Source organism: Carassius gibelio, chromosome A19, assembly GCF_023724105.1.
Source record: "Carassius gibelio isolate Cgi1373 ecotype wild population from Czech Republic chromosome A19, carGib1.2-hapl.c, whole genome shotgun sequence".
NCBI classification, from domain to species: Eukaryota; Metazoa; Chordata; class Actinopteri; order Cypriniformes; family Cyprinidae; genus Carassius; species Carassius gibelio.
Window position 1 is genome coordinate 21,229,660 of NC_068389.1, and position 27,046 is coordinate 21,256,705.

At 36.7% G+C, this 27,046-nt stretch overlaps 1 protein-coding gene across 3 annotated transcripts in view; it reads left to right on the plus strand.

Moving 5' to 3' along the window:
• The window catches only part of LOC127935289 (rho guanine nucleotide exchange factor 2), a 43,773-nt gene that overhangs the window by 4,892 nt on the left and 11,835 nt on the right, over positions 1–27,046 (plus strand). The window contains exons 2-13 of one of the 3 annotated variants that reach the window (XM_052533021.1): positions 1,027–1,089; positions 1,229–1,419; positions 4,839–5,010; positions 5,382–5,487; positions 5,792–5,831; positions 5,930–6,074; positions 19,904–20,066; positions 24,933–25,000; positions 25,190–25,253; positions 25,431–25,560; positions 25,972–26,078; positions 26,697–26,840. In XM_052533021.1, the coding sequence (XP_052388981.1) occupies positions 1,054–1,089; positions 1,229–1,419; positions 4,839–5,010; positions 5,382–5,487; positions 5,792–5,831; positions 5,930–6,074; positions 19,904–20,066; positions 24,933–25,000; positions 25,190–25,253; positions 25,431–25,560; positions 25,972–26,078; positions 26,697–26,840 (1,366 nt within the window). In that variant the 5' untranslated portion in view covers positions 1,027–1,053. Of the gene's footprint in view, positions 1–1,026; positions 1,090–1,228; positions 1,420–4,838; positions 5,011–5,381; positions 5,488–5,791; positions 5,832–5,929; positions 6,075–14,706; positions 14,957–19,903; positions 20,067–24,932; positions 25,001–25,189; positions 25,254–25,430; positions 25,561–25,971; positions 26,079–26,696; positions 26,841–27,046 lie in introns of those variants that run through there. The other 2 variants (XM_052533022.1, XM_052533023.1) reach the window with 2 other exon arrangements.

Genomic DNA, 27,046 nt, shown 5'->3' on the forward strand with positions numbered 1-27,046 from the left:
GATAACCATCGAGACCGAGGGGAATAAAGGAAGAGGGAGGTAAAACAAGCCATAAACAGACTCTTGGAGTGAAAACATTCACCAAAGCTGTTCCCAGCTCATCACTTATTTTCCAGAAACTCCCTGTAATTGGAACTTAACACTGTCAACAAGGTTGCAACAACTTTTTTAATAAATGTGCTTTTATGGCTGAATTAATTCTCTCATATGCTGCACTTTTGAACTGATATCAGATTAAAAAGCTGTTAGAAATACAGGTAAACATCCATGCTAATTAACTGGTTTTTATGAAAGTCAAAAATATTTTATATGACGAATAACCTCTTACACAAATAAGTGTAATTCTTAAGGGTCACATTAGGTAGAATAAACACCTTAAGGTAAGAACGGATTTAAGATTTTAATCTTGCAGATGATAAACCATGCACACCTGATAAAGCTGCATAGAGTTACATTGTAGAAGAGACCTGAGTGAAATCTAGAGACTTAAAGGTGGGCTTATTTTACTTTTTGCCTGAAAGCAGCTACCTGGTATCAACCACACCTTAGCAACTGGATAACATTGTGGTAAAACATTAAGCAAACCTTAGACACCATATAATGTGCTGGTATTGTAACCATTCATTCCATTGTGCTAGGCTCTACTGCACTAATCACATTCAGTGTGAAAATAGTATCATTTATTTGATTTACCGTACGTGTACATCACAGGTGGTATATATAAAGGCTGGGGAAGCTACTGTGAAACTGAAAAGTTATTCATAATTTAAAGTACTCATCGCCCAACTCTAATCTGCTAAAGGTGAGAATAAGGCATGAAGCTATTACAATATACACATTAGCTAATATAAACAATAATTATTTTTATAGCGCTTTGCAAATGTGTATTGTGAAAAGCACTATACAAATTAGCATTTTTTTGACTTGATGGTTTAGTGGTGATTTGGATATGTAATAGGTGTTTTTAATTTATTGAACTGTTTTACCAAAGCACATTCTCTAGTAATGTGATATTTTGATCTGTAGGGGGAGCAGTGAAGCTATTATCTGAGTATGGGCCCTGAGGAGCTGTCTGACCTTATGGACACGGTATGAATTTGTGCGTATGTGTTTCTGTGTGAGGAAAGAACTGTGTATGTTAACATGCCAATAATTGTGTATGTATTGACCTCTTGCACTCTTACAACACAAACCCATTAGTGTTTGTTCCCTCACTCATTACACCCAGATGTCAAGCACTCGTCCTGTATGTTTCTCATTCTCACCTCCTCAATGCTCTCCACCGATCTCCTCTGGTCCTCCGGTCGTGATCTTACGCTCCCCTGCCACTCGTCACCTGACTCAGCTCGACCCCTGGAGGAGACACAGCTGGGAACCTGGAGCTGTGGCACAGGGATATCTTCCCAATGACTCACGCAGGTGAAAAACACATTTACCTCTGTGACACTTTAGCACTCCTGTTTTGTCCAAGTGCGCTCTACCTTAATTCATTTTTTTTTTGTTTTGTATGGAAATTGTGGATAATTTGGCTTTGTCTATACTGACATGTATTATCATGATGGCTAAACTTTATAATATAAATTAGTATGTAATTTTTGAAGTATTCAAAATTCAAAATTGTAATTTTATTGCATTTTAATAGTAACTTAATATTAAAATGTACTTTATTTTATTTGTAACTGTTTTCTATTTAAAACTCTTTTTTTAAGTAATAAATTTTTTCCTGTGTTGGCAAAGCTGAATTTTCAGCAATCATTACTCCAATATTCCATGCCACATGATACTTCAGAAATCATTCCAATATGCTGATTTGTTGCTCAAGTAACATTTCTCATTATTATTGATGTTAAAGGGGGGGTGAAATGCTCGTTTTCACTCAATATCCTGTTAATCTTGAGTACCTATAGAGTAGTACTGCATCCTTCATAACTCCAAAAAGTCTTTAGTTTTATTATATTCATAAGAGAAAGATAGTCTGTACCGATTTTTCCCGGAAAAACACGAGCACCTGGAGGCGTGACGTGTGGGCGGAGCTAAAGAATCACGAGCGCCAGTAGGCTTTTGCGTTGAGAGCATGCTGAAGCTGTGACATTACCGTGAGGGAAAAACCATCATCCAAAACAAACCATGGCTTACAGTCAGATTCAGACGTTTATTTATGATCCAGAATCAGATCCAGAGGCTGAAACTGAACGAGAGCAGCAGCAGCAACGACTCGCTCCGAGCGGGGCTCGAACCCGGGTTTCCGGCATGGGAGGGGACGCACTAACAAGGAGGCAGAGATATTTTAAGCAGTTTTACTCAACGCCTGCGGTTCCAACACACGATCGTGACCCTTTTTCGTTGGGATTGCATCATCCTTAAGAAATAAACGATACGCAAATCCGTCGTCAAACTGGGCTTTGTTTGTAAAACAAGCATCTTCGAAATGCAGGGAACAAACAAAAACACTTACACAACTCCGTTGATGCTCTGTAAAAATAAACTCCATCCACTGGTCCCTTAATGCTGTTTTTTTTTTTGGTAATCTGTGCAGGGTTGTCTTGCCCCGGAAACCAAAAACACACTTCTTTTGTGACTTTTCGCGACGCTCTCGCTCTGATCAGTGAAATGTCTGTGCTCTGCTCAGCCTTGCTATACAGGAGCCCGCGCTCTTCCGGGAGAAGCGCCCTAGGACCCATATAAGGAAATTCCGCTCCATCTAACGTCACACAGAGCCATACTCGAAAAAAAACTTTCCGAAACTTGTGACAAACCAGAAGGAGTATTTTTGGAACAGAAATACTCCTTCAAACGTACAACTTAATTTTTGAAACTTTGTCCATGTTTAGCATGGGAATCCAACTCTTTAACAGTGTAAAAAACTCAGTATGCATGAAATAGCATTTCACCCCCCCTTTAAAAGCAGTTGTGCTGCTTGATATTTTTGTGGAACATGTGATGCATTTTTCTGAATTCTTTAATGAATAGAAAGTTCAAAAGAACAACATTTATTTGAAATACTATTTTTTTGTAAAATTATAAATATTTTACTATTTTCTTAAAGGGACAATAAGTAACTTTTTAGGTATTTTATTATCTAAAATCAATATTTTTATTCATAAATATGCCCTCAATGGTGTACAAATACCTATGCCAATGTTTAAACTAATCCTTGTAAATGAAGAATTTATTATCTTTATATACATGGGACGGGTAGGTTGACGGAGGCTTCCATGTAGTTCTGCCATCTTGCAAAACTATAATAGCAGAGAGGGACAAAAAGTACTAAGCCAACGCGTTTCCACAGCGCGTTTTCGGTCAGAGCCAGAAACGCAGGTGCAGAGCAGTGAGAGGCGCTTGAAACTGCACCGGCAAGTTTAAAAGTCTGGATTGCATTCTTATTATGGACCATACATATGCCGCGCCACAGGAGAAGAAACCATCGTCGCCAAAACAGTAAAAAATAGAACGTAAAAGGAAACGTGACCGTAGATTACAGAAAACAAGAGTTAATGTCGGGGAAGCTTTTTCTAGGTGGAAAGAGCTAATGCTTGATAAAGATTTCAAAAGAGACGCTGAAGTGGCCAGTTTTCTTCTCGACAGGTAAGTCAGTGTTACAGTCTATATTATAATATTTTTTTTATATCTAACAATGCATATAATTAAAAAAAAAACGAATTAATTAGACATAACTACTAATTACAATATTTCATGTTTTCCACAGTCAGTAATTCATACTGTAACATTCGTTTGTTAGTTGTCATGTTGCAGTTTGTTTGAAATAACACACCTGTTCACCTGAAGGAAAACTCGACGAAGTGCTATTAGAAGACATCCTGTCAAAGCTTTTTGGTACATATCGCCTACCGTAGATGCAACGCGCATTTGAAAAAGCGAGGCGCTGGAGAGCAAAATTAGTTTGAATGCAAAATACAATTTCACCACTAGATGGGAGTAATTCCTACTCAGTGTCCCTTTAACAGTTTAATGCATCCTTGCTAAGTTAAAGTATTAATTCCTTCAAAAATAAAATCTAAGTGACCCCAAACGTTTAAATTGCACAATACATCCAACTGTTTTTGTCAGCAAACCCACACAACCTAAAATATGTACTTGTGCTCACTGAAATGAATGGTTAACCCTGCAGAATATGATTCTTACAACATATTATATATTATATAAGATTATATATTAACCCATTTGTTGAAGTAGTCTTTTGGGATGCACAGACATAAATGACCTATTGGATCAATTTAATTTACAAAAAATGTACACTTTATTTACATGTAGGCTTCCTGGTATTTATTTTTATTCTTATTCCATGTTGTGGCGTATTACTCTTTCGCTCTCTCACACACATTGGTCCATGGCTCTGCTGATATAGGGCAGCTACTGTGTCACTCTGTGGACTATTGTTGTCAGATCACCACCAGCCAGTGCCAATGTACTCAGTGAGGAGACAGAGACGCTCACACGCTTAACTAAGAACACACACACAGACATACATAGGTCTCTCCAGTAAGGATTTAACATCACACTGCAGTGTGGGTCATTTTTCAAGTTTGCGTTAGAGATGCCAACTTAAAATCAACCAAAGGAGGAGGAAAGTGTAAGCTTGAAGTTTTAAAAAATGTAATGTTATGAATGTGTGTGTGTGTGTTTACATATGTGTTGGTTTGTTAATATTATTGCAGATGTCCTGTGGAATGTATAATTTGGGGTGATTTGTAATGATAGTCCTCAGACAACAGAACAAAAACAAGCCTGACCTTCAATTACTTTCCTTGTTGTATCATATCATGCAACAACAACATATGTGAATTTAGTGTTCATTCTGTCTCTCTCTTTTTTTTTAGTGTGAGTCTTGAAGATCTGGACCCGGATGAGATGTCCTTAGTACTAAACGGAGCATTGAGGTCAAAAAGAGCTCGTGAAGCCCTCAGGTCTGTCACTCAAGCCTCCCTGACGTCTCTTACTGAGGAGGAAGTTGGAGCCGAGCATCAGGAACATCATCGATCAGCGCTGGAGGTTAGAACACACACACAGGGCCTCTGGGAGCTCTATTGCTGTGAACTATATACCTTACAGAAGGCAGCCACCTTCTAAGCCAGCAGGGTGGAAGAAAAAATCAAACTACATTAAAAAAAATAGAAAATAGAACCACTCAGCTATGAATTATTGAACAAGGATGCATTAAATTGATGAAAAGTGGCAAAATGTAGAAGTATGTATTATTTCAAATAAATGTTGTTCACGGCCAGAAAACCCCCCACCAAACTAGCTTATTAGAATGATTTCTGAAGGATCATGTGACACTGAAGAAACACAAACCCAAACTTTTGAAGAGTAGTGTACATGAAATATTTTATAGATAAATGCTTTGTAAATGTCTCCCTCAGGAGCAGTCCAATCAGATGCATGGCTGCAGTAGCTCCGCCCCCAGCCTGTGTATGATGCAGCAGATGCCTAAGAGCTCTGCCCCTCGCCCGCGCTCCTACTGCCCTGGTCAGCTGAATGTGTTTCCAGCTCATTCACTAATTCATTTATTTTTGCTATGTGGTTCTTTCCCTCACTTTTATGACTGTGTTTTAATGTTATCTTTATATTATATCATTTTCCACTCAAAAATGTTGTTAAAAGCATTCAAATATTTAACGTCCACTTAAGTTTTTGACTTCTTTGTGAGATTTCTTCCTTGCTCTGAAACTGAAACTGACATTAAGCACTACGTCATATACTTGTTTGAATCGAACTTCTATTTCCTCAAATCAATGAGAAAATTTTTCTCGTCTTGTTCGGTGTGATCTAGAGAGTGTTTCGAACCAACAGATTGGAGGTTCATCTCTCAGGTATGTCTCAATCCTCTCTTGTTTTAATCATAAATAGCCTAACGTATTAAATTGTACATATCTATACTTTTAATGCTGTTTCACTTTATTTGATACAGTATAGATAGTGAGTCTGCTGCTCCGGGCTGGGACAAAGATAAAGGGCAAATAAAGGCAGAGAGGCTCAAAAACAAAGAGGACGTGTCAGGAAATCGCCTGGAGCGAACTCTGAGCTTCCTGCGTAAGATGACTGCTAACCGAAAGGTAGGGGCCCAGCTTCCTGTCCACTCTTGTGTTTAGTGTGTCTAAAGGCAAACCGACATTGGGGACAAGTGTCATTTCTGGTGAGTTGTTATTTTAATCGGCCATCAGTAGTGAAGTGCTACCAGTAGCATGAGGCATATTGCTCATTTTAGCTAAGGAAGGAGGAGGAAGTGTAGTGAAACTGGACTGTAGTTTCATTCCAGTCCAGCAGAGGGCAGAATGAGACTGTCCTGTGGAACAGACAACTGGATAATTCTGAAAAACCCATGCGTATACCTCCTGTAAAGTTTGTTTTTAGTTCTCAAGCTAATAAAATTAGCTCTGTACTTTCATTAAGCTCCCAGATGAATTTCACAGCTTGGTTTGTGCTCTGAATCAGGCTCCAGCTTGTCATGGATCATAGGAACCTATCGATCACTGATTCACTGTTGTTAACTTAGCATTCAGCCCCAAAATGTCTCAGAAAGTGCCACAGAGTCTAGAGGCTTGACCTTTTATCAAAGCCGCAATCATTTATTTGATTAAATTCAAAAATGTTTCAGCAGCTTCATGCCTTTTTTGTGTTTAAAAGACAGCCTTTCTTCTGTGGAACACAACGATACCTTTGTCTTCCATTGTATGGCCAAAAAAATAGAGACATTTCTCAAAATATCTTCTTTTATGTTCCACGAAAGAAATAAAGTCTTGAGGCCCGCTCACACCAAGAACGATAACTATAAAGATAACTATATTAGTGTCCACACCAGTGGATGATATCGTCTGTTTATTCTAAATGCACATTCATCTTACTTTTTTAAATTCTCAAGCTAGTTATGGCAGAACTGATTCTGATTGGCTGTTTTTATCGTTCATCAGCTGGAAACGATAATTCTGAAAGTGATTCCAACGACATTGTCTCTCTGTGCCTTTAAAGGGGGGGGGGGTGAAATGCTATTTCATGCATACTGAGTTTTTTACACTGTTAAAGAGTTGGATTCCCATGCTAAACATGGACAAAGTTTCAAAAATTAAGTTGTAAGTTTGAAGGAGTATTTTTGTTCCAAAAATACCTCTTCCGGTTTGTCACAAGTTTCGGAAAGTTTTTTTCGAGTATGGCTCTGTGTGACGTTAGATGGAGCGGAATTTCCTTATATGGGTCCTAAGGCACTTCTGCCGGAAGAGCGCACGCTCCCGTAGAGCAGAGACGAGACATTCACTGATCAGAGCAGAAACATTCACTGATCAGAGTGAGAGACCGAATTGTCACAAAAGAAGTGTGTTTTTGGTTGCCAGGGCAAGACAACCCTGCACAGATTACCAAAAAAAAAACAGCATTAAGGGACCAGTGGATGGAGTTTATTTTTACAGAGCATCAACGGAGTTGTGCAAGTGTTTTCGTTTGTTCCCTGCATTTCGAAGATGCTTGTTTTACAAACAAAGCCCAGTTTGACGATGGATTTGCGTATCGTTTATTTCTTAAGGATGATGCAATCTCAACGAAAAAGGGTCACGATCATGTGTTGGAACCGCAGGCGGTGAGTAAAACTGCTTCAAATATCTCTGTCTCCTTGTTAGTGCGTCCCCTCCCATGCCGGAGACCTGGGTTCGAGCTCCGCTCGGAGCGAGTCGTTGTTGCTGCTGCTCTCGTTCAGTTTCAGCCTCTGGATCTGATTCTGGATCATAAATAAACGTCTGGATCTGACTGTTAGCCATGGTTTGTTTTGGATGTTTTTTTCCTCACGGTAATGTCACAGCTTCCAAACGCTCTCAACACAAAAGCTTACTCGCGCTCGTGATTCTTTAGCTCCGCCCACACGTCACGCCTCCAGGCGCTTGTGTTTTTCCGGGAAAAATCGGTAAAGACTATCTTTCTCTTATAAATATAATAAAACTAAAGACTTTTTGGAGTTATGAAGGATGCAGTACTACTCTATAGGTACTCAAGATTAACAGGATATAAAAGGAGCATTTCACCCCCCCCCCCCCTCCCCTTTATCATTATAGCTGAGGTGTGGACTCTGCTGTTCTATAATATTGAGAATAATTTTTAGAACTATATCTCTATCGTTATCTTTATAGTTATCGTCCTTGGTGTGAACAGGAAACAACATGAGAGTTAGAAAATGATGACTGGATTTTCATTTTTGGGTGACCTATCCCTTTAAGCTTCAGTTAATTCAAGAAATCTATGGGCTTGTTAAAGAACCAGACATTGAACCATTACAATGTAATGTACAATATTAGTTCACATGATCTTGACAGTAGTGAGATATCATATTATTGGAAATCAAAATTAATCTTTTGGAGTTGTTTTAAGGATGGGCAGCAGTCAAAATATTATTTTTGCCCCAGTTCACTACTATGACACATGAGAAAGCAGGGTTTTATGGTCGAGTGATGACAGGTCTGAAGATGACATTGTTAGAGCTTGTGAAACAAAATGCTCGTTTACTGACATTAGTGTTAGTCATGTACTTGCACTGTCAGTTCTACAGAAGTCCGTTTCAGAGTAAAAATAAAATAAAAAGGGAAATATGAGAATGCTAACAGTGAGAATTTACGATGAGATTTGAATTTGTTTTGAACTATATTACCATTCAAAAGTTTGGGGTCAGTAATTTATTTATTTTTTTAAAAATGCATTTATTTACACAAAAATATAGTTATGACAGTAATATTTTTATATTATTATGATTTGAAATTATTATTATTATTATTATTTAATAAAATGTAAAATTTCATTTTTTATTTCTATGATGCAAAATTAAGTCACAGTTGTGTAAGGAATTACTTTTTTTATTATTCATATTTTTTCCCCCATCACAGAAATGGGCTTTCATATTAACTTTCCCATGTGTCAGTTCAAGCCAATATAAACTTATGAAGCCAAAACTCACCACATTCATGAAGTTATTATATAAACTAATTCTCTTAACATCACAGCTTAAGGTCTGTTTGAATTGCAGGTCTTTCCATGACATCATGCAACTAAAAATCACACACATGCTTTCTGTGTAGATCTTAAGGGAGCGTCGACAGAATTGGCCATGTGATCGTGATTAGTCGTCCACTTTAGGGAATAAAAATTTCATGCCAGGCCCACAGGCTCCAACACAAACCGTCCAGCAAAAGATGGGAGGAGTTTTACGAGACAGCCACTCTCTTTATCAAGCAAGCTGGATCATTCACTTAAATAGTATCATCTTGTTTTTTTTTTTGTTTTTTTATCCACATTGTCAGATTTGAAGTATAGTCTACAGTTTTCAGCAAATATGTTTTATTTGAGTACTAATGGACCCAGTGCTGTCCGAGTTTTTTTTTTAAATGTTATATGGTCATGCATTTTTCACCCTTTGATGGATCACAACCATATGATCAACCGGGAAGCACAGACTCATGAGTTCATGTGACTAGACTTCCTTGGAAGCGCTTTCTGCTTCTCTCTCTCTCTCTCTTTGCAGACACTTGCACGCATGCACCCACACACAAACAATCACACACGGGTCCAGTCAGCTGTCTGGAGCCTGATCTGACCCCATAAACACACAAGGAAAGAGTTTGTGAAAGGACAGACCACAGGCACAAACTCAAAGCAGCATGACCGGGATTGTTTTTAACTCTGTCAGCTTTTAAGAATTTAGTATTTACTATTGAGAGGGAGCTTTTTTAATTGTTGTGTATGTGTATTAGCCACAAAGTAAACAGTCTGGCAGAGTCATCTCATCATCTGATCCATTTCCTCGTCCCTTTATCTTCAGCTTTCAGGCATCCCCTCTGTTTTCATTGCATCCTTCAATTGCTCTTTCTTTCCCACTGTTTATAAACTCACACACATTCTTTTTTCTGTGGCCCTTTACATGTATGTCTTAACAGAAAAGCGTTAAACATTACACATTACACACTACAAACTTCCTTTCTTACCACAGTGCCATAAAAGGCATTTCATAAAGTAGGGAATACCCAGCGAGTGGAGACGGACAACTGCTCTTGAAATATCACTGTCAGGATGTTTTACTGGCAGTCATTTTTCTCCTCTCACTTTTGGCCATTTGCTGCACTGCTTCCTCCAAGCTGTTGGGAGACTCCGTAGGGTGGAGCACAGGAGCTTTTTTGAGGTTTTAAAGCCTTTGCACTGATTTGGCAATCCCACCAAAAGAGCAAACATCTGTGAAACGTGTCAGAGGGCGCTTCTCCCACACCCCTGCTGACAGACTGGGATCTGGACTAGTTTGAAATGGAAAGGTGAATGAGATGTTAAAATAAGGGTTTGCAATTATTAGATAAAGTTGTCACTATTTTTTTTTTTCATTTATTGATTTAATTAAATTTTTTAATGTTGTAAAAAATAAAATAATAATTATATATATATATATATATATATATATATATATATATATATATATATATATATATATATATATATATATATATATATATATATATATATATATAATTACAATATATAATATATGAAATAAAATATATATATTTTTTCTATTTATGAAAAAAATATTTATTGCATACACACATGGGTAAAAAAAATATTTTTTTCTTTAAATAGTGCAACAAGAGCAAAATTTAATGTTAACTTAACTTCTATGACTGATGCTGCCTCTTAGCCAGAATTAGAAATACAAACGTGCACTCACACACACACACACATTCACCTTAAGGCATTATTGTGCTGTGTGACACAGACCTTGTGGGATTCAGCCTCCAGAACCTGGTCATTATCTCTGCAGACACACACACACACACACACACACAGTCCTCACTATAACTCCTACAGTCATAAAGACACATAGAAAAACACATTTTCCCGTCTGCCGCAGAAAGCAGCTCTGAAGAGTGCCTCCTCTATAGAGTGGTAACCCACAGCAACGCTCCCTCTCTCTTTCTCTTTGATTCTCTCTCTTTCTGTCCATCTATTTTAGTGTAGAGTCATGGCCACAGCTAACACCCACTATCATTGTAACCACCAGCTTCACTGTAATGCCAACACAACACATAAATGAGCTCTGTTTCTTAGATCATTTAATCTACAGCTATGTAAAATCAAAAAGGAACCTGTTTGCTCTTAGATCAGGAGACTTGGTGATCTCAGCTATGTTTTGTTTGATGATCAACTTAGATGTTTAGTCTTACATGTTTCTTTTAAAATCAAATGCTTGAAGAAATTTGATGAGAAATATTTTAGTTCATATTGAAATTTCTGACTTTTCATTGCAGAGTTTTATGTCGTTTGAGCACAATTTGATACCTTGAACTTTTACTCAGGACCAAAAGCTGATAAGCATAGCAGAAGACACGTTTTCAGTTTGTTCTCCATTTAAATATAATTCTGGAAGCATAAAACAATAATAATAATAATAATTGTATTATGTTCTATTGAATAAACAGATTAACCCTAATATTTGTCTTGCATAAAAAAATTGAGCTTATATTATTATTATTAATAATAATAATTTATTTGTTTGTTTATTTATTTTTATGTATTAACCTATTGTATTTTTGTTCAAAAAACATTGAAAATAATTATGAAAAGGCAAAAACTGCAAAAGTTAGAAGTAATTAAAAAATAAAAAAGGAAAATATCAAAGGGAAGAATTTAAGAGGAATTTATTTCTTTATATTTTTGAACATTTAAAGTCTTTGTTAAAGTCATGTTAAAAATAGCTACATTTAATTTTTGTTTTTAAAATACTTTGAAGGTAAATATGAAAAAGCAAAAAAGAAAAACATCAAAATTTAGAGATAATTTAAAAAGGTGAAAAGAGGAAGAAGAAAAGTGATATAATTTTTTTTTTTAAGTGAAAATGGATTAGATTATTTATTTACTTGCTTACTTAGATACTTATTTTCTGAGGTCAACTGAACGATGAATAATTAGATCTGCAGTCAGTGTACTTGTTGAACCTTTACTGATTATGAAGTGGCATCTCGCTTATTAGCATTTGTTAGCATAGCTTGCAGCAGACCGCTTCAGTAACATCAGCATTATCCGAGTACAGAGGCAGCTCTCCAGTACTGACTGAAGACAGAGTATACATCATTATTGATTCGGTCAGGAGTGCTGCAGAGGCCGAAATCTGACTGCTAATAAACAACATAGCTGGTCCCATGCCACAGATTTGTTATTACCAACACAAGGAAGAAAGCTTGTGTGCATGAAATTAAAAAAATCGTGAGTAAGCGGGAGAGGGTGAACAAGTGTTGAAAGACTTGTGTGGAAATCCGCCCACAGTGCATCTGTCCTTCCTCAGAGACAGTGAGCGAAAGAGTGCACAAGAGAGAAAGACAGAGAGAGAGAATGATGCATCATAATTTAAAGTTCAAGAGCTGGTGGATTTCACAGAACGGACGTCATATACTAATTTTCTACCAGAATAGGGATGGAGCTGTGTGGAGGGATGGCTTTTTGAGAGCGAACAGTGATGCAACAGATTATTTTACCACGTCCACATACAGACATAGCGCAACAAGGATTTACTATTTATTTTGAGAATTTGTTTTAACTCACATAAAGTAATTTAATCAAACCTCTTAATACCAACACAAGCTGACTTTGGTGTAACAGTCTGATTTTTTTTTTATGTATAACAAATCAAATTCATAGTATTCAATTACAAGCAATTTAAACATAAGTATTTTTTATATTACAGATATAGTTTTAAGTTTATTCATATATATGTATAATTTTGTCATTTTTATAGCAATATGAATTTTAAATAAAATACATTTATAAATATTTTTATAATATAGGATGTGATTTAAATAAATTGTCACACACACACACACACATATATAATGTATGTGTACCAATATGTGTGCATGTTTTTGTGACATCAGGCCACAACTCTGTATATTGACATGGGTATGACACAGGTATTACAAGGAGAGGGTGACTTATGAGGACATAACCCATGTAAACATTTTGCAAAATGCTTATGAACCATACAGAATGAGTTTTTTTGAGAAAGTAAAAATGCACAAAGTTTCCTGTGAGGTTTAGGGTTAGGTGTAGGGTTGGCGTAGGCCCATAGAATATACAGTTTGTACAGCATAAAAAACATTACGCCTATGGGATGTCCCCACTTTTCACAAAAACAAACGTGTGTGTGTGTATATGCTTTTCCCCCACTGAGCTTTTAATTTTATTCTTCAACTCTCAATCTGGTCGTCTAACTCTTTATCTGTTCCACAACCAGATTATGTCATCTGAGCTACAGTCAGTATTGTTTTATGAATCCAAAATGACTAGATGGGACAGTACATATGTTGAAAGATTTGACCTGCTTTAATCTTTCTTTAATCTGCTGAGAGATTTGACTACCTTTAAACCATGCAACAGGAAAAAGCATTCAGTCTTTTGCATGCTTCTATGAATGTGCCCGTACTGTATAAAAACCCCAAACTTTACCACCCACTGTAAACTTTCCAGGATCCCCTCATAACCCAGCCAAGGTCTAAGTGCACTGTTGGCATGGCGACAGATGTGGCCAAATCGGGAAAATAATCTCCCCTTCCTCTCCCTTCGGCTCTTTTCCCAAAAGAAAATGTCCACCATTTTCTGCCTTTCCCGGTAAACAGAGGTAATCTGCAGAGGTGTGTTCAGACCCACTCCAATACTGCAGCATTTAGAAACATTAGATGCGTACCTACTGATCTAAGATGACGTTATTTGTCATAACTAAATGTCTTTATTATAAAATGTTGATTTGCATAATAAATGAATTATCCATTGTTTCATTTTCATTTAAGGTAGTTTGATTTCACTCAAGGGTGCTTTTTTCTTGTTCATGCAGACCACAGTCTTTCCGATCATTAGTCTTAGTTCCTTTTAGGGCGTACAGCCCTCTCTGAGAAATGCTGAATGTGTTGGCGTTAAAGTTGGTGCTAAATACGTCATTGTTTCTTTGAAGGTGTTCAGCACTGGGTTTGAGAGTCGACACTGCTGTTGTTGCTCTAAAACCATCATTACATCATGACAAATGATGGCATCTGAATAATGTATTTAAACCACATAGATGTTTTCATCATATAAAAATGTTACATGCCTAATAATAATATGCAGAATATATATATATATATATATATATATATATATATATATATATATATATATATATATATATATATATATATATATATATATATATATATATATATATAACGCTCACAGAAACTTATCATGTTAATTCTATATTTAGAAGTGTATATTATTTTTTTATGTATTATTATTATTATTATTTTACACATCATAGCTGATAAATAATATAAGGTTTATTAAAATGTAAACGATTTATACATATGTAGTTATATAATTATGTCAGTTTAAAAATTTAATTTAACATTACATTGCATGTTGTCAAGGTGGTTTACTATTTAATGTCTTTTTCTGGCTAAATATAAAACAATAAAGAAAAGCCGTTTACTTCTTGATTTAAAAATATTTACAATATGGCATCAGTTATTCATAAAGTTAAGAGGACAAAATAGCACTCGTTTTAATGGAACCATATACAATTATTATATAGCCGACTGTTATCTAAGCGGTTTGGGATACAGTCATCTTGCGCTTCCTGAGAGAGAGAGAGAGAGAGAGAGAGAGAGAGAGAGAGAGAGAGAGAGAGAGAGAGAGAGAGAGAGAGAGAGAGATTATTTCCCTCAAAGTTACCGCACTGTGCTGTTCTGTGAATGTCTCCTGCCTTTTAAAAACGCTGCTATTAGACATACGCGCTGCCAAAGAGGAACTTTTATCTTAATTATTGGGATATACGTATGGTTTTGCCGTGAGAGGATTCGTTTTTCGTTGTACTAAAGACGACTAGAATATCGCAATGTCTCGAGTCGCGGATTTGTCGAAACTTCGCCAGGAAAGAATAAGAGAGATCAATCAGCGGGTAAGTGCTACCACGCGACCTCGAGTATTCGTGTTTTAACTAGAATTAAAACTATTTGGACGTTCTGTTTGAAATATCCACTTTAATATTGTTTAATATTGGGTTGTCACGCTTATATAGATTATAATATTGTCAATAAAAATATTTGGTTTTGAAAATTCTGTTGTCAGTTTTCTGAAGTGGTAACACTGCTTCAGAAAAGCACTGAATGTGTTTTGTGACTAAAATTACATCTGCTATTAACCTATTGGTTGTATAAACGTAGGTAATATGATGTCATCTTTGGTATGATGGAAAGGCAGCACAGAAACTGCTTCTGTATAAGCATGTGAACTCGTCTACACAGGAACAGTTGCTGAAATAGATGTCATTGAATAAATACGTTTTAATATGACTTTTATAGAAATTTGAATATAAAGATATCATGACAACAAAGTTTAAAGGGTTAGTTCACCCAAATAGCAAAATTATGTCATTGATAACTTACCCTCATGTTGTTCCAAACCCGTAAGACCCTTTATCTTCAGAACACAGTTTAAGATATTTTAGATTTAGTCCGAGAGCTCTCAGTCCCTCCATTGAAGCTGTGTGTACGGTATACTGTCTATGTCCAGAAAGGTAAGAAAAACATCATCAAAGTAGTCCATGTGACATCAGAGGGTCAGTTAGAATTTGAACCATAGAAAATACATTTTGGTCCAAAAATAGCAAAAGCTACAATACTTTATTCAGCACTGTCTTCTCTTCCGGGTCTGTTGTGAGAGAGAGTTCAAAACAAAGCAGTTTGTGATATCCGGTTCGAGAACGAGTCATTCGATGTAATCGGATCTTTTTGAACCAGTTCACCAAATCGAACTGAATCATTTTAAACAGTTCATGTCTCCAATATGCATTAATCCACAAATGACTTAAGCTGTTAACTGTTTTAATGTGGCTGACACTCCCTCTGAGTTCAAACAAACCAATATCTCAGAGAAATTCATTTACTCAAACAATACACTGACTGAACTGCTGTGAAGAGAGAACTGAAGATGAACACAGAGCCGAGCCAGATAATGAACAAAAGAATGACTCGTTCTCGAGTCAAGAACCGTTTCTGTCAGACGTGTCCGATTCGAGAACCGAGGAGCTGATGATATCTCTGCATGTGTGATTCAGCGTGAAGCAGACCAACACACAGAGTGCCTGAACTGAACTGATTCTTTTGGTGATTGATTCTGAACTGATTCTGTGCTAATGTTATGAGCGCAGGTAAACCGAAGGCTTGAATCAAGGGCAATCATCGGCAATGATACCATTACGTTGAGTGCAAAAGAACCGGTGAACCGTTTTCTTCAACCGGTTTATTCAGTTCGATTTGGTGAACTGGTTCAAAAAGATCCGATTACATCGAATGACTCGTTCTCGAACCGGATATCACAAACTGCTTTGTTTTGAACTCTCTCTCACAACAGACCCGGAAGAGAAGACAATGCAGAATAAAGACATAGTTTTTGCTATTTTTGGACCAAAATGTATTTTCTATGCTTCAAAAAATTGTAACTGACCCTCTGATGTCACATCGACTACTTTGATGATGTTTTTCTTACCTTTCTGGACATGGACCGTATACTGTTCACACAGCTTCAATGGAGGGACTGAGAGCTCTCGGACTAAATCTAAAATATCTTAAACTTTGTTCTGAAGATAAACAGAGGTCTTACGGGTTTCGAACAGCATGAGGGTAAGTTATTAATGAAATCATTTTTCTATTTGGGTGAACTAACCCTTTAAGCCTGCTTAGATGCTGCATTTGCACAGAAGCAAAGCAGCATCAGATCCAGTTCTGATAGTAGAAGTTGAGGTGGGTTAGAACTGCAGACTTTATTACAGCTTTTATATAGCATTTATGTGCTTTTGGCACTGAATGTGCACCTTTTTTGTCCAATTATTAGCGTCAGTATGAGTTTGAGTTGTGTGGGTGTTACTGAGTGGGAATGTTGAACAACAAAATGTGTGTGTGTGTGTGTGCATAGAAAAAGATTCAAGAGCAAGAGAGCCAAAAGAGAGGTTGCCATAGAAATAGCGCTCAGTTAAAGCATCAATTCCAGGTTTAGGTCCGAAGGCAAGATTTTTTTAACAGTGAGATGTGTTTTTGCTCACACATACACGCACACCATCTCACCACATCTTCTTCTAAGTGGTGATGTCAAAGGTCAAACTGATGTCAACATCAGTCTGGGCATTTTAAATTTAACCAGCGGTGGCCAAGCCCTGGTTTGCTTTTATTTACCCTGTCCTGCAGAGATAAACCAATGTAATTTGCCAATCTTTGTCAAATTTTACATTACCAAGCACTCTCTGGTGTTATTTGCAAAATCCAACAGCAACCAGAGAGCGGAGACGCATGTTGTCACACTATGTGGGGTAAGTTGTCACAGGGAACCTGCAATTAAACAGCCTTACAGGTTTGTGTCTCTCTGTAATTGAACCAAACTTTAGAGTTGATATACACTCTCTGTGACAACTAGCCCCAGTCTCTCGAGTAGTTATGTCGACATTGGCTTTTGAAAGAATGACTGCTGTATTGTAATTTGCTTTTGTGTGAGAGTGTTTGCGAAGAATGTCAATGTCAACTAATCAGTCCTGGTTCCCCATAGAGCAGCTGTATCCAGGCCATCGGCCCACAGCAGGCTGTACTAAATCTGGAGCTGGGACTATTCAAACTAGACCACTGACATTAAATCCTGCCAATCTCAGCCCATTTCCTTGACGGCAGATGACACCAAAATTTTGACAGGCTCGCTGAACCCAGACAACAATATGCTGAGGGCACATGGTCCTCAAGCTTTTGTAGAGAAAGTTTGATTCAGTGTAAGCTTTGTGAACTACGACAACAGAGGTTTTTTTGTTTTGTTTTGCATGCTCAAATAAATTAAATTAGCCTGACATTATTTTTATAAACGCAGAAAAGTAAACTGTTCCTATTTTGTGCCTCTGTGGTTTGTTATATACAGTCAAACTCAAGTTTAGTTACAAAAAAGTGTCACTTTATCTACACAGACCACATTGTTTGTTCTCCGATTTAGCATGAACTATTGCGACTTCCCAAATCTGCATGATGATCGCACACACACATACTGTACCAAACAATTCAGAAACATCCTGGAAGGTCTGGGTTTGAACAAACTAGGTCAATTTAGATTTAGTAATTAGATTGCAATATCCTGCAGGTTGTAGTCTGCTACAGATGAACACACTAACCGGTTTTTAATATATTTTCTGTTGCTTACTTCCAACACATGTTTGTGTTCCTGTGGCAACCTTTACTCATGCCTCGTGCAGTTTAGAAAGAGGAAGTGCTCTCTCATTACTTCCTCCTTTACATGTCAAAAGCGGGGCCAATTTTCAGAATAGGTGATCCCAAAACAGGGTCTGGTGGCCGCAGAAATTTAAAAATATGAGACATCTTATCTTAAAAATTCAGTTAACATTTCAAAGTCATGTTTGGGATTGTTTGTCTAGACATTTAACCTTCTCTGTCCTTCATTTTAACACATTAACTCATTGTAAAACATACATAAAAGAGGAAGATGGTCAGCTTGGGCTGAGTAGAGTAGTTCTTTAATAGAACTGACTAGAATATTAACCAACACAAGCTGCTGGTCAATTCTTTTATGATTGAGAACAATGCAGAGGTACACAGCTCAGAACTTTTGATGGGTTAAACTGGGTTTACAGAGTTGCACTGTTAATTGAGCAAAATGGATACCTGGACTTATTCAGTTTAGCTAATTTAAAGCTGGAGTGTGTTTGTGTTGAGCTGTAAAAGCCATAATTACTCTGGAGAGACTGGAAAATTATTTCATGACAACGCAGATTGGCTGAGCAAATATCCCGTTAGCATATGAGCTGCGACGTCAAAGGCAGCAGACAGGAACATGTGTGGAATATTTCATTATATTATAGAGGATGATTTGCTAGTGGCCACTCAAAATGTAAAACAGCTCAGATGGTTTGCTCAAAAAAGCCCTTCTACACTGTACCAGTGAGAAAAGATGGCAGGGTGCAAGCTAAAACTGAAATTATTCAAAATAATATTCGTTATTTGAAAAAAAGCTGATATAAAATATAAATATTAGAAATACTGAAAATGGAAATAAAAAGGATGCTTTTGTAGCAGAAAAATAATTTTACACTGAAATAAGCTGTACTAACATTACTAAAACTAAAATGAAAATAAAAGCTAAATCTAAATATTTGTTAAAAACTGATATTACAAAGCTACATAAAATTACTGAAACTTAATCTAACTCACAATACTAATAAATACCTGTCTCCATTAATTGCAAATGCACAGCAATTGGTTTTTTATCAGACTGTCCACAAAGACCCTCACAGATTAAAAGAGAGGACCAATACAGAAAAAAATAGAAACAAACTTATCAAACCAGGCATATACACAACAAAGACACACAAATAGATGACGTTAGTCATAGAAATGAGAGCCATTGTTTGCATGAACTACATGAGTGACTTTTTATAGAATCTTATAGGGTTCATTTGTCTTTCTTTGAAAGGCTGATAAGCTAAGATTAGCGTTTCCAAATACAACAGTTCACGAGCATGAATGTGAGATATGTTTCATGATTAAATCTTTTACCAATGTATAAAACCTTCTAGACATTCAATATGGCCATTGTTGGAAGTATGTGCTTCTCCACAACGGTGTTGCCTGTACCAGTTCGGCAGATGAATGGTTTACACAAAAGAAACTGAGATGCAATAGTGTCATTATTGTCTGTTTGTGTGAGTGTCGATTGTACTTTGACCAGCTCAAAGTTAGTTAGTTTTTTCATATAATGATACTAGGCTAATTTTACTCTGGTGAAGATGATTTATATGTATACATATATAAAGATGCCATGCATGATTTATTAATTTTCAGAGTTTTTGTGTTTTGATTAGAATAAAGAGAAGGAGCGCATGAGGGATCGGGAGATAGAAGCCAGGGAGCGCGAGGCACGCTACAGTAATGGCCACCTCTTCAACTCTCTCACCGTTTCTGGAACCACGCTCTGCTCGGCCTGCAACAAGAGCATCACTGCTAAGGAGGCTCTCAGTTGCCCTAGTGAGTCACACACACACACACACACACACACACAAACACACACACATACACAGTACATCACACTCAAAACTAGGGGTGTGCGGTATCACAATTTTTAATCTTGGACAAAAGGTCTCTACGATCTGCTTTTGAAGAAATATCGTAGTATCGTGCTACAGCGCACATCCTATCAGCTACAGTCCTGGCACCTCCGTCTCAATATATACATTACTATACATGAGACATACATTCACATCAAATGTTAACTCAGCGGTAGAGTTAAACTCACGGGACACTGCACTTATTCGCAATTACAAAATAACATCATTTGCATGTGCTTTAAAAAGGCTTGATGGTTAAGCATTTAATTTGTGTTCTTTTTCTGAGCGTGCACACATGCAACACACACACACTAAACGCCTGTCAAGCAGCGCCTGATTACTGGACTAAGTTATCTTTCGCATCTGATTGCGATAATACTGCCAAACACACACAAGGTTTACATATAAAAACAGTTGGTTATGTCTAAAGAGAAAGTAAACAGAAAAATGGCTGTCTGTATGTGTGCAGCTCTTAAAGCGACGCTACACTAATAGTACTAAACATGCTGCCACTTTTCATTAAAGAGATAGTTGACCAAAAATGTTTTATTCTGTCATTATTTACTCACTCTCATACTGTCGAAACCTGTATTCATTTCTTTCTTATTGGAGCTGAACACAAAAGAAGATATTTTGAAGAATATGGATAACCAAACAGTTCCTGGTCGACCATTGACTTAATAGTAGAGGGTGGAAATACTATGGAAGTCACTGGGGACCAGCTATTGTTTGGTTTCCCATATTCTCCAAAATAACTTTTATGTTCAACAGAAGAAAGAAACTCATTTAGGTTTAAAACAACTTGAGTGAGTAAATAATGACAGAATTGTCCTTTTTGTGTGAACTTTCCCTTTAATGTTAATAAAACAAAAATGCTCTTGACTGAAGAACTTTAATACAGTTTCTTTAATAAGAATCAATGTATAATTTATACAGTGAAGTGTATATATGGTGTTTTATTTTCATATTTGTTCATTCAATTTCAATTTTCTCTGCTGCTAAATAGTCAAGTCAGTATAGATTGTAACAAAGCAACTGAACAGCATTAAATACTTGCTTAATAATAAAAGCAACATGACAAACAATTGTGATAAAATTGTGAATTGCGTTTTTCCTGAAAATAATTGTGATATAATATTTTACCCATATTGCCCACCCCTAGTAAACCCATTTTTGCAAGGTCTAGCACAAGTCTAGAGAGCATTTACATGACCCCATTTTAGCAATTTTTTACACATTTTGGCAGTCTGTTTACACTGGAATGGCGTTTTGGGGGTCTGAAAACACAAATTTCGAAAACTGCACAAAATTTTTAAAGTTATGCTATTATCATCTCCGCGTAAACTACAAAAAAACATGAATTCTTTTTAATTGGTGATGCGTAGTATAATGTGTATGTGCGCAGGCATGTAGTGTTTTTTTACAAAGTGACATAGCCAACTACTGGCCTGGCATGCATTATACAGCATTTTTAGTTGCTTTTTGCGGATTTGTGTAATCAGGGATCCTTTTTGACAATGATGTCATCTGTATGTGAAACGTTGCAAAAGCAAAAATTTAAAAGTACAATTGTTGTTGGGTAAACATACCCATTAGCAGTCAGTCCTCAGGTCTTTATGATATTATGGTTTTTGTTACCCCTTTTTATCACTGAAACTCTACAGAAGTAATAGCATACCCCTACCAAACAAGATGATGTTTGTTCATCATTCATGATAGGATGTTGTGGATGTTTGTTGCCATGCGTTTGCTAAGGTGTTCTGGGTAGTTTTAGCATGGTGCTATGTACTTGTTCTGAATAGCTTTTGTATTTTACTATGTGGTTGCTAGGATGTTGATATAAGTCTACAACCTTGGCCTGGTACAAGTCTAAAAAGCTGATTCCCAAGACTATAGGATATTCTAGTTTCTTTCCCCCATCTGATTTTCTTCACTATTTTCATATTATGCCTGATAAATGCTTTGAAAGATGACAGCATATCTCTCCTAAATAAGCCAACTGATTGGACGTATCATTTATGTAGAACTCATGAATAAATATTGAACTTTGTGCTGATGTTTAATACTTAAGGTTGAGGATCTGAACACAAGCTTAATGATAAGTGTGAGCAGTAGTAATTGTGATTAGACACTGATTATATGTAAAGTATAATAGCATTACCGTTCTTGATTAATGCTTGCTTACATCCTCTGTTGATGACATGCTCCTGAAGAAACCCTAAGAGGAGCTTGTTTGCGATCCTGCCAATCACATCGCAAAGGCTATGAAAACAGCCACTTACCCCACTCCTTCCAATGATTATTTCCGGCTTTCTTCCCCCATTCCAACTCCCTCACCTTCTTTCCATGATTTTCTCCAGGACTATGAGCTTGAGACGAACATAAGCCTCTTTATTACTTAGAAGCAACACCTGTCTAACCATTTTCTCTTTTTTACATTGCAAGCATATGTTGCAGCCCTGAACTGCTTTCTTGTGTCTTATAATGTGGTGAATGGAGAGTATGTGGAGTACTTTTAGTGGCTGGTCTACCGCAGCATGCCAAAATAACACACACACACACACACACACATCTTGAAGTTAGATTTCTCGATAGTTTCTTTAAGCAGGCCCAGCCCTGCAATGGCAAGCATTTTCACACGCGCACACACACACACACACACACACACATATATATATATATATATATATATATATATATATATATGTATGTATAAATGATAAAATGCATAAAAACTTTCATTCTCAAAGGATGCTTTGTGGCGTAATGTCGATTACCACAGAAGATAATATTCAGTTTTTAACAAAATCGTGGAAGGCATTTACAATATGAGTAAACAGGGTGACGCTCTGGAAGAGTTTAAAAGCGTTCAAAAGTTATTTTAGCTGTATTTTAGCTTCTTGACTTTTTGTTGTCATGGTAGTATTGAAATTAACTTTTGCACAGATAGGGTTAGTAGTGTTTTATCATTTGAGTCTCATGTTAATATGTATAATGATATATATGTATGATGTGAAACAAGTTCAAATGATTACGCTTCAAACTTAACTTGCATTAAACCTGAACAGCTGGTGCACTCTCACACCCTTTCCTGTTTCACTCTGCTCGTCTCTCATTTCTTGTTCTCTGTTTGACTATTGCTTTTAGCTTCTTCCTTATTTTGTCATCGAGATCAGACAGTACGAGCCACTCACTGATGAGCTGCTCTATGCTCGGCTGCTCTGGTCTGGGTATTGATTGCACTGAGAGCCTGTGTGGGTGTTGGACCATGTAGTTTGTTCCTCTGTACACAGCAAGAGAGAGAGCAAAGGCCATTTGAACCAACACCTTTGAGTGGGATCAGATCTTAAAGAGAATTAGATAAATGTAGCTTATATGCATAAAGCATATATGCATAAATGCTGTTTTATTTCATTTTTCATAAAAGGAAAAGGAATAAGGATGTGAAAAAACTACTTATTTTTAGAAATGAACCTAGTGGGTTGTCTGAATGACTTGCTAATTGGTTTTAAGGAAGCGCTGGATAAAGGGCTGGTTTCATCGATGGTTATTGCGATCAAAAACAACTGGACAAAACACAATGGAATGGACCAGAACACAGACACTGTGTGTTTTAAAATATTTTTAGCTTGATACGCCTTATAAAAGCAAAACACTGCTAAAATGAGTCACAGTGCAACTGCAAAAGACATCTGTTTGCATGTATAAGGTTGTAGCGGTGGAGCTTGAAAGGGCATGTATTTCATTTTATGAAGAGTCTGTCAGCTATATACATACGCTACCATTTAAAGGTTTTCGGGTCAATACAATTTTTATTGATACATTCGATTGAGGAAAAAAAGTGACAGACTTTTAGAATATGACACATATTTTCAACTTCAAATAAATACTGTTCTTTATATTCAAAATGATATTGAAATTATATACATTGAAACATATGTATCTCGGTTTTCACACAAATATTAAGCAGCACACATGTTTTCAGAATTGATGATAATAATAGGAAATGTTACTTAAGCACCGCTTCATTTTTGAAATGCTCTGCTGCTCTTTGGGTGATTATTTGGAGTCGTGAAGGTGTATGTTGTGGGATATTTAGGCCAGGGAAACTCCGGCAGAGCCCCTGTCCTTTTTCCTTCCCAGCAATACTCAAAACAGGAAGCAAAGCCGTTCTGAAACAATATTAGTTCAGAGACAAAAGCAATACGGCATAACCAGAGAAAATGTTCAGTGACTAGTAGCATGCCAGTAAGAAGATCTAGAACAAGCATTTTAACGCAGACATAGACAGAGGTCAAGAGGGAGAGAAAGAGAGGCAAAAAATGAATATGGTACATCTGAGAATCATTTAATTATGTGCTGTAATGCTGGAGAGGACAGAAAGTTAGAGTACAGGTTAGAGAGAATTTTAGGTATTTCCTTACTGGAAAATCCATTGTAAGCCACTAGCTTTTTTTAAAAACCCGGTGGTTGGTTTCTCACTGGTTTAAGCTCATAGATAATCGTAGATCAACAATAAACCAGTAACTTATCAGTCTAACATAGTCAAGATTGTTTTTGGCACACAGTGGTAATTCAGCCAGCTAATGACTAACTTAGACCAAGCAGAAATCAAATTAAGAGTTACGTGGCCATGAGAACATCACAGTCATCATTAATCACATTTCCGAATACATGAAGAGAGTGTGAGTGTGCGGTTTTGCTGAAGAAAAGTGTGTGAAGATTATACCGTCCGATGATGAAGTAAAATAACAGTGGTTTTGCTGTCTGCTCTTTTTTTTCCCAGCCTGTAATGTCACCATCCACAACCGCTGCCGGGACACACTACCAAACTGTGTCAAAATGAAACAAAAGGTGGGATATTAGTGCACGCACTTCTCAAATGGGTTACTTGGAGCACAGACTTGCAGACACTGGCTTTTTTTTCATGGTATGATGTCGAAGAAATGCATCTTAATTGGGTCCGTTTCCATGAAATGTTTTATGAAAAAGATTTAGTCTAAATATGTCATAAATTTGATCTGTCTCTATGTGTCACAATAGCAACAGAAACTAGCGCTGATGAGGAACAATTCAACCTATCAGAATGTGACGCTGAGGAATAAAGGTGAGGATGTGATGGAAACAAGTACGCTGTTTACATCTGATAGTTATATCTGATATTAACATGTTAATAAGTGGCATGTGATTAGATATCAGTGAGACGTTCATTTGAATATGAGTAAAATTGAGTAAAAGCAGGTCTTAACGTGACAATACTCTCTTTTTTTGTGCCTCCCTGAAGCCCATTTAAAGGAACGGCCGAGCTCTGCCATCTACCCATCAGACAGTCTTCGCCAGTCACTTCTCGGGTCCCGTCGCGGACGGTCTTCCCTCTTACTTTCAAAGAGCGTCTCCACCAATAACATTGCAGGGTTAGTGCCAGAAATGACAGCCAGATGCATAAAATGGGCACTTGTCTGGAAAATGTACCAACAATGAACAAGCTAAAAATGCTGTTTAAATCACATTTTTTGTTGTTGTTGCGAAATATCTACAGTATATATAGAGAGACCGTTCTAATCACTGTCATTTTTATCTTTTTGTGATTTTGTGTGTGTTTGTGGCTATTGTAGTTTAATGTAAGCATTTTTGTTTGAACGTTATACTTCAGTCATTATTCTTTCAATCTTTTAAATATTTTATTTTTATTATGATGCCTGCCTCTCATTTCATCATATTTCGTTTTGTTTACTTTTTTTCTGTGTCTTTTGCATGGGATTGCACGCATACCTGTACATCTGTTTGTATGCATGCACATGGTGTGTGTGTGTGTGTGGATGTAGGACTCTGAATGATGACTCTCTGGGGCTGCGCAGGATCTTGTCTCAGTCCTCAGACTCACTCAACTTCAGGAGCAGAACCATGTCCATGGAGTCTCTCAATGATGAGGGTGAGAGACACACCACACGACGACACACAAGCATTCAAACCCAGTTTTTAGATTTTATTAAATAAATTAATACTTAACCAGCATTTAAGCATTTTTAGCATATCCATCATTGTATTACAATAAAGACTCTTCTAACGTTCATAACTGTTTTCAACATTGATAATAATTAGAAATGTTATTAGACTGTTATTAGAATGATTTCTGGAGGATCATGTGACACTGAAAACTGGAATAATGGCTGCTGAAAATTCAGGAATAAATAACATTTTAAAATATATTACAACAGAAAACTGTTATATTTAAATGGCTATAATATTTCGTAATATTCACAATTTTTACTGTGTTTTTGATTCAAATAAATGCAGCCTTGGTGACCATAAGAGACGTTGTTCAAAAACATGAAATCTTACTGACTGCAGACTTTTACTGATAATGTATGTTATAAAGAATTTAATCATTATGAAGAAAATCTTATTTTTTTTAGAAATTTAGAGCTGCATTTTTGATTGGTGTGATTGGCTGTCGACCAATTCCAAAATTCCATGACCTGACCTGTTAGCCTTAAAGCTGAAGTTATAATACATAAATGGTTATAGTTATCCTTCCTTTTGCTTCTAGGAGAGGGCTACTTCACCTCTCTGCTGGAAGATCTGGAGGTTGAAAGCCAGGAGTTTGAAGCAGATTCCTGGAGCATGGCAGTAGATTCCACATACTTACAGACCCACCGGAAAGATGTTATCAAGAGACAGGACGTCATCTATGGTTAGGAAAGAGTGCAGATATAAGTCTAAAATCTAAATATGTTCATGACTGTAAATGGACCGTTGACTCGATAAAAATGCTATTAATAGTTCCACATAAACAGCAATGCCTTTCCAGATGCTGTTTTTACTTTTCTGAGAATGAAAATTAGCACTTTTAATGTCTTCTATTAAATATATATATAAATCTACAGTATCTACCCTTTT